Genomic DNA, 9,061 nt, shown 5'->3' with positions numbered 1-9,061 from the left:
AACATTAAAATTCACAAAATGAGACACAGTTAAGGGACTTCTGAAACTCCAATACTTTGGCCACCTCATGTGAAGAGTTGACTCATTGGAAAAGACCCTGATGCTGGGAGGGATTGGGGGCAGGAGGAGAAGGGGACGACAGAGGATGAAATGGCTGGATGGCACCACCAACTAGATGGACATGAGTTTGAGTGAACTCTGGGAGTTGGTGTTGGACAGGGAGGCCCAGTGTGCTGCAGTTCATGGGGTTGCAAAGAGTTGGACACAACTGAGCGACTCAACTGAAGGGACTTCTCAGGCGGCCCAGTGGTTAGGACTCCACACTTTCACTGCAGAGGGCACAGTTTTGACTCCCTGGTTGGGAAACTAAGACCCTGCATGTCATGTGGCTCAGCCAAAAAAATTAAAAAATAAAAAGGCACAGTTAAAACATTTTTTTTTAGTGGCATTTGACTTAAAATGAGCTTCCACAGTTTTTAAAACAGACAAGATAATACAAAGTATTATCAGAATATTCACAATTTGCAATTGTGTATGTTTTCCTTTCAGCCTGTTAGTACCATGCAGTCAGGAGTCATATGTTTATTCACAACTTGTGCTTTACTGTTTGTCCCTACCTTGATGAACACCGGGTCCCTTTGCCTTCTGTTTGCAGTCAACTAATAGGTACAAAAACAGAGGGTGGAAAAAGATACACACATACACAGCACACACAAATGCTGGTGCTATCTCAATTTACCTAACTTCCCAGAAGGCCTAAGGCTCCTGTTTGGTAACAATCTTTGCAGAATATCTCCTTCTTGTTAAACAAACAAACACAAGTACATGATTAAATGAAAATACAGAATCTAGTTCACTCCAATCCTCAGTCAGGTTTTCATCTTAGTCTATAAACAAACAGCAGCAAACTAGCTTTTTAAGAAACCATGTACTGAGACTTACGTTCTTTAGGGTTTCCCTGATGGCTCAGTGGTAAAGAACCCACTTGCCAATGCAAAAGACATGGGTTTGACCCCCGTGTCGGAAAGATTCCCTAGAGAAGGAAATGGCAACCCAGTCCAGTATTCTTGCTGGGAGATCCCATGGACAGAGAAGCCTGGTGGGCTATAGTCCATGGTGCTGGCACAGGAGTCACATACAACTTGGTGACTAAAACATTTTTCTCTAAATCTAATCTATTAAAACAATTCAATAAATCCTTATTAATGATCGGAAAGAATCCAGTTTTGGCAAATAAGTCAGTCGCCTTTTTTTCATTCTTAAAGAACTACTTGTAAAAGTATTTGGTACAGGAGCCAATGATATGTATATTACACATTTACAAGTTTCAACACTGTTCATAACAGATAATCTAGTGAACACTATTTACAGTTTCAACGCAGAGAATGTAAAACAGAGACTTCCTTGGTGGTCCAGTTGTTAAGACTCTGTGCTTCAAATGCAATGTACATGAGTTTGATCCACAGTTGGGGAACTAGGATCCCACACATTGTCTGACAACCCCCCAAAAAACCCCCATTAACAATGACGACAAAATCAACGACTCCTGAATTAGAAGATGAGCATCACCCTTTACTAAGAAACTACATCTTCATGGACCAAACTCAGGAAGAAGAGAATCAATTTTAGACCTCATTCCACAGGACCTCAGTTTCTGAAGTATCAAAAAGGACTTATTTTACTTGTAGGAAGGTTCCACGGAATGGAATCAAGGTAAAACAATAAAACACACCAGTGCATGTGAAATAAAAAGGTATATATTCTATATACATTCATAAAAGAAATATTATAGTTCAAAAATTAAAAGCCTGATCTAAGATTGGAATTACTGTGGGACTACCTAGTAGTAATGCTTAGCTCTTATTGTGTTGATATCAAGTATATACACATGAACTTTAAAAGCTTAATATGATAGTCAACGGACAAATGTGTTACATTTTTGTTTATTAAAAACTGCTACAAACAAACAAAGCCTGTACAAAAAACTTGAACATTCTTCCCTGTGAAACAGTAAGCTCCAGCAACATTATTGCTTAGGACTTCTGCCTTGGCCTTAATCTTCCTCTGTCAGGTATTCGTCTTCCTGCCCCACCTGCCATAAACAAAACCAGGACAAAAAATATCCCATAATTCTTATCACTCTGCAACAGTAATCGCGAAAGACATTATCACTTAGGACTCCCTCTTTCTCTGCCTTGGCCACGCCCTCTTCCTTGGCTGCCAAAAATGAAACTTGTACCAAAAAACATACCGTAATACTTACTACTTTGAGATAGTAGTCTTGAGAGACATTATCGCCTAGGACCCCCTCTGCCTCTGCCTCGGCCTCGGCCACGTCCTCTTCCTCGGCCTCGGCCTCTTCCTGCAACTGAGGGAAGAGAAAAACAAAGCAAGGTAAATTCTCTTCTGTGCTGATGTGACCTGGCCACCGCCAACAGCACCTACAGTAAAGAAAATTTTAACTCAGTTTCTCTCAAATGTGATCTCAGAGTCACCTCTTCCGATACTTTATCATACAGAACCAAGAACTGCTGGCCTAATACCTTAATATTTGTTTCATTTGACTTTGTTTATGGAGAAATTCATCAAGGTTTAAAATATTTTTTCTTTGTATCATGCCTCAAATTCACCACAAAATGAAACACAAATGATCTGAACTTCACAAAAGATGAAAGAAATTTCATACTAATGGAACAGAACAGAAACACTATGTGCCAGTTTTGTTACTGAAGAGAATCCAAATAAGTTAATTCATGTCAAGAAAGTTTAAGATACATTGCATCAAATAACAACCTCATGATTCTTCCGAATCTTAAGTCATCTGACCCAATCATATTGTTACTTTAATCCAGTAACAATATCCCTGTTACCTGGTCATCCTAGCTCTGAGCTTCTTATTTTCAGGTATCTATGAATGTTTTTAAAACCCTGACATTTCTACTCATCGTTCGGAGTCTTATCATTCAAAGCAATAGAGTAAATCTAGCACTTCTCTTGAAACAAGGCAGATTAACCACACTTATCTCCAATTCGCTCTGAGGTACTATTCACGATAGAAAAGAAAGAAAAATAGCAAATATCCATGGAGCGAGGGCACAGAAAAAACGCAATAGTTTAAACATCTCAACAAATTTCTAAGTCAGAAAACAGACTGAGAACAACAAATGTTTAGTAAAGGAAGAGTAGCCTCAAAAAGACCTAGGACCTTGGAAGCCAGGGGTAAGGTGAGGCAGGAGGCTGAAAACATGGGGGAGAGGCTGCCAGTCCTCATGTGGGGCAGCAGACTGGCTAGCCCTCTTCCCATCCTGCAACGCTGAAGCCTATTTCCCTGACAGGTAGGCAGGAAAGGAAAGAGAAAATTAACCTTAAGACCTTGAAGCAGAAAGGGTTTGGATTTGAAAACAGTTGCAAAGTGGATGGCAGCAAAAGTCACAGAGCCAGAGGGACGAAGAGAGGGATCAAGTCAGTGTTTTTCGAGCTATGTGGTATAGCCTGAACATTTTTTTTTAACTGAAAGAGAACAGGACAGGAAACTTAAGGGCATCTGCATGTATTAAGACTAAACAGTTCTTTGTGAAATTTTGAATGAATAGGTCATAATGCAAAAAAGTATATTTCTTAGTGTGGGTGAGAGGAAAAGTCTAAAAATCATTGTGGTAAGTTTAGTATCAGTCCCTTTCTCCTGTCCTGCTCCTATGATGCTGGTTGCCAGACACGTCTCCCATGTGACTAGAATCTTTTTCTGAGAAAACCAGTTCCAGAAAAGATTTCCACATCCTAAAATGTGGGGTTGCCTTGGTGGAGAAGCAAATTTACTTTGAATCCACCAGCGAAGCAGTCCAGCCTCCCTTTCCAGAAGTTCTCTTTTCAGGTTCCTTCTTAAACAATGGATGGCCAAAGTGCAAGATACTACAGTAAAGCCTTCAACATAAAGAGCATATTAAGAGGTTAAATAAAAAGAGAAACCAGAGAAAACAACACCAAGTTCAGAATAAAAGACAGAGAGAAAAATAAGAGAAAAGACTCAGTCAGAAAACTCAATTATTAAGAATTCCAGGAAGAAAGAACAGAATAAGCAAAACAGAAGAAATTTATAAAGGTACACAAGTAAATTTCTTAGCTCTAAAATACAAGAATATCCATACGGAAAGGGTCCGCCAAGTACCCAAAACAATGAAATGGACAAAAAGCTAAGTCATTAAGAAATTTCAGAATAGCAGGAATAAAGGGTTCATCCCCAGATGTTCCAAAGTGTGCAGGGAATGCGGGACCAGGCCATGCAAAAAGGCCCAGCAGGTAAGAACAAACAACACTGGTCTTTTGAACAGCAATACCAGGAACTGTAAGAAACTCGAGGTGTACTCATGGCGAGCATAGGCAATTAAAAGCAACCAACCAATCTGTGTTGTCTGCAGATATAAACATATTTTGAATAGTGGATTAGGGTATAAATATACCATACACAAAAATGTTTATAATCCTTCAAACTTACCAGCTTCCCTTTTCTTAGACTTCACCTTTGGTTCCACATCCACGAGTAGTGTATCCAGAGGTAAGCTGTCTGGCAGAATAAAATACCGAATGTTATTTCCTCGAATACTCAGTGTTTCCAGCTGTACAGGTTCTCTGTTCTTCAGGGTCATTTTCACTGCTTTAAGATGTGTGTTCATACTGACATCTACACCTGGAGGGAAAAAAGAGGGCAATTATTAGCATAAAAAGGAAGGCAACCAATTTATCTATCAGGCCACAGTTGGTACTATATTAGATTTACGAGCTCTATGTTCCAGGAATGGTACGCTAAGGCATTTTAGTTTAATCCTCAATGTCCCTATGGTAGATGGTATGATTATCCCTACTGTTAGGACTAAAATATATAGCCAGGATATAAGAAATGTAACACTGGTTGTCCGTGAGGGGAGAGAATTGGATTTTTACTAGATTTTGCTCCCCCAATTTACTAAATTTTTATTAAGTGCCTACTATCTGTGAGGCAAATCTTGCACTGTACTACTTGTCTTCCATCATTGTATTTTGAATTCTTAAAAAGCAGGAAGAACACTCAGCCCCCTCTACCACATGTAACACAAAGCTCAGAAGTGAAAGTGAAAGTCGCTCAGTCCTGTCTGACTCTGAAACCCCCATAGACTATCCAGTTCATGGAATTCTCCAGGCCAGAATACTGGAGTAGGTAGCCTTTCCCTTTTCCGGGGGATCTTCCCAACCCAGGAATCGAACCAGGGTCTCCCGCATTGCAGGCGGATTTTTTATTAACTGAGCTGCTGCTGCTGCTAAGTTGCTTCAGTCGTGTCTGACTCTGTGCAACCCCATAGGCGGCAGCCCACCAAACTCCCCCGTCCCTGGGATTCTCCAGGCAAAAACACTGGAGTGGCTAGAGGAGACTAAATCATTGTTTAAAATCACAGAATTTTAACAGCAAAATTATGCTTCCTTAGATACGATCAGTATGTATCAAAACCTTATACTACATGGATTTCCTTTCATAGCAATTGGTGTTGCAAAGTTCTAGCAAACTCACAAAAATTACCAGTTATGTAAATATTTCAGAGAGTAGAATGGGGCCATCTGCTAAGATAGCATTTTCTTTCATCAATTCTTTTAAAAAATCTGCCCTTTGGCAGGTGTGTGTGTGTGTAACACTACTATTAGTGAAGAATCATAGTGGCTTTAAATTTAAAACTACATATCCAACATTTTACGTCACTAAAGCAAAAAATACTCAAAAATGTTATGCTTAGGTAAAATTATGGTTCCTCATCACCCCCTCCCCATTTCCCATGTGTGTTTTACCCAAGATAATCAGATACGGAAACCCTATTCTCTGTCTTCAAAGACTTTACCGTTGAACAGGGGACACAAAATTCTAATAAAAGTAATATGTGTTTTGGAAGATGTAACACTCGAGGGGGCACATACAGGCCAAAGTGGAAAAGGCATCAATCAAGAAAACAGTGGTTGCACATGGGGTAACCTGAATCCTTCTGGTATTAGCACAAGAGCTTAAGGGGAGACATACATAAGAAGGTGCATGTAATACTCCAGACAAAAGGAAGGAGATTTGTACTAAATAAATGTTATTAACCAAACAAAGAATTCTGGCCTGCAGGTCAAAGAGACGGGGGAAAAAAGTGTTATAAACTCAGTCCAACCTCCATACCTGTGATTGTTCCGTGGACTTGTGTTCCATTCTTTAATTCAATGGTTACAGTTTCGTGACTCAATTTCATCAAAAATCTATAAAGACATTAAGAATAAACAGTAAGTTTTTACTTTTACTACTCCAAAAACATGTTTATGAAGTCAAAGTGAAATTTCTAGATATAGAAAACGTGCTCTGGATGCTGTCTGCACCCATTCCCGTTAATAGTGTGCACTGTAATTTCCCTAGTTGTATGGAAAGGTGCCTCAATAACATTTACTTCCATTCCTCACTTCATCTATTCTGTTCTCCAAATTATTATGAAACAATGCAGAGGAAGTTGAAGAGTTCACAGATTCACAACCACATCTAGGAAAGTGAACAACAATCCTACAGTCTGATCCAATATGCAATTCATATTCAAAATTTCTGGTCTATAGTATAGTATGTACTCTGTGTACTCTACTACGGCATCAATCACAGCTGCAGGATTCCAACAACTGGGGGATTCCCTATGTCCCCACAGCTAGAGTCCATTTGAGAGGTGGGATCAGGAACTTTATATCTAATCTTGGATTGTAACAAGCACTAAGAGTTGGCTAAAATGTTTCCATGATTAAAGGGAAGTCAGCCTTAAAAATGCAACTTTTTAAGTGGTATAGATAGCCATCAAAATAGGGGAAACTACTTGATCTTGTATAAAAGCAAGTTTCAAACCTGCTCTCATATAAAGAAAAACCCATGTGCTAAATCCCTTCCCTTTCCATATTTGCTGTCAAGGAAAAAAGTGTCTCTTGAACTGAATCCAAATACGTTTTATCCAGTCCAAGGATATTTCTTTGATAAATAATACGTGCCATTCTATATTAACTGGTACTCCCTGTGCTTGGTAATGAGTATTAAAAGTGAGCAAGACTAAGCTCCCAAGGAGTTCAAACTCTAGGAGGAAGAAGAGACACACAAAATAATTTTTTAAAGTAACTACATAAATTTAAAGCACAATGGAGATACGCACAGGTTTTTTTTTATCATGAATATAATGTAGCATGAGTAGGAAGGAATCAGATCTTAGTGGGCTGCTAGGAAGAAGTCTGAAAGGTTGGTAATATGCGCAGCAAGAGAGATAAAAGCAAAGATACAGTAAGAAAACAGCACAATGTACACAGACACTATAGGTATTACTGCTGGAGTATTAAGTCCAAGAAAATGAGTAGAGAAGAGTTTCCTTTCAGGGGATGCCCAAGCTCTGTTAAAGAGTTCTCCTACGAGAACAACAGAAGGGTTTTCATCAATGGAGTGGAGCATCACATTAGATGACAAAGCAGGTGTCTTCTAGAGAGCAATATAGAGATTAAGGTTTACACAACTGAGAAACAGAAACAATAAACCAATGAAACAGAACAGAGACCAGAAGTTCATTATCCAGATAGGGGTGTGGATTTTACAGGTGTATACACTTTTCAAAATTGGGAAATGCATGCTAAATTTCATTGTATGACATTTACCTTTTAAGAAGTGAGATTTTAAAAAACTGGGTGGGGAAAAAGGAAGTCTGAGCAGCTTAGTGGTGTGACAGGAGTGGCAAGGGAGGGTTTAGGGAGGGCAGGAGAAGGAAACACTACCATCCAAGCCAGGAAGCAGACAAATTAAAATTATTTTCTGATAAATCCTTCACTATCTGAATTCCTTCTGCTTACTGAAATTCAGATACTCAGATAATACTTAAATATTCAGGTAAAATGGGATCCTTTAGTATACCACTGAAATGGCATCCAAACCCACACTATTAAATTAAAAAATCAAAGAGAACAGAAAGTGAAAGATGCTTATTAGGTACTTAAATCTGCCAAAACCTGGCAATTTATCAGATTATTAGGATCATCAAGAGGAATAAGTCATGGATGACTCCCAGGTTTTTGATCAGGGTGACAGTAAAATAATAATTATGTTACCAACTGAGATACTGAAAGAAGTCAACCAAATCTGCAAACCACTTAGCCAAACAACCATTTTTCCGGTGCAAAATACATTCTTCAGGTATTAGAAATTTTGTTTCTATAGTCTAAGACATGGAATAGGATTCAGTACATTCATTAAAATTTATAGGAATATTCTGTCACTGTCACAACACGGAATGTCTTTAAATGAGACAAACTGATTTCAAACAGTACTACATAAAACTTAACTATAGATTCAGGTTGGCAGGTATTGACCACACACCAGTTATATCGCAATAAAACTGGAAGGAAAACAATGTACAAAAAGTTGACCTTAAATGCACTCTCTAAAATGCCACCCTGAATATACCAATGAGTATTTTATATGTTATTTCAAATGTACTAGAAACTATCTACTTGTCTGCCTTCACCACAAAACATAAAACTCCAACAAGGCAGGGACTCTGCCTTGGGAAAAAAAAAAAAAATCCATTATGAACGTACAGTGTAACAGGTGGCCAAAAACTAGTCGACACTGACAATCCTTGACTGAGCAGACAGGAAACTAGCTAAGTTAGTTTATAGCTGCCTGCTAAGATATAAACTTATTTATCAGAAACCTCTGCTTCTATGTTCCACCTCTCAGTCTCAAGCAAAACCACCAAACCCAATCTATTTGCAGGGAGTACAGAATGAATTACTTCAATCAATAAGCACGTCTTCAGTATGCAAAACTAACAGGCCAAATTTAAACACAGATAAGAACCAGAAGAAATCTTGAATATCTGTGTAATTAGTCCAAAAATACAGCAAAGAGATTCTGTCCCATGTTGGGAGATTCTTCCTAAATCAAAAGCTTATTCTACAGGGAAATAAATGCAGACTGTATAACGTAAAGTCTAGGGAGTAACAACAAGAGGGGGAAAAACACACTAAGAAAACAACTTACGAAATCAAAAAAGTC

General features: G+C 38.6%; 1 protein-coding gene across 3 annotated transcripts in view; it reads right to left on the bottom strand.

Annotated features, from left to right (window-relative positions):
• Window positions 1–1,106: 1,106 nt before the first annotated feature.
• SNRPD1 (small nuclear ribonucleoprotein D1 polypeptide 16kDa) overlaps window positions 1,107–9,061 on the bottom strand; it is an 8,674-nt gene continuing 719 nt past the window's right edge. The window contains exons 2-5 of one of the 3 annotated variants that reach the window (XM_010828913.1): window positions 6,179–6,255; window positions 4,493–4,684; window positions 2,264–2,368; window positions 1,107–2,108 (exon numbers count right to left, since the gene is read on the bottom strand). In XM_010828913.1, coding sequence (XP_010827215.1) covers window positions 2,292–2,368; window positions 4,493–4,684; window positions 6,179–6,255 — 346 coding nt within the window. In that variant the 3' untranslated portion in view covers window positions 1,107–2,108; window positions 2,264–2,291. Of the gene's footprint in view, window positions 2,369–4,492; window positions 4,685–6,178; window positions 6,256–9,061 lie in introns of all 3 variants that reach the window. The other 2 variants (XM_010828912.1, XM_010828914.1) reach the window with 2 other exon arrangements.

The sequence above is a fragment of the Bison bison genome, unplaced genomic scaffold (assembly GCF_000754665.1).
Source record: "Bison bison bison isolate TAMUID 2011002044 unplaced genomic scaffold, Bison_UMD1.0 scf7180017864498, whole genome shotgun sequence".
In the NCBI taxonomy this organism is placed as follows: domain Eukaryota; kingdom Metazoa; phylum Chordata; class Mammalia; order Artiodactyla; family Bovidae; genus Bison; species Bison bison.
This window is presented reverse-complemented; position numbering and strand designations above follow the sequence as displayed.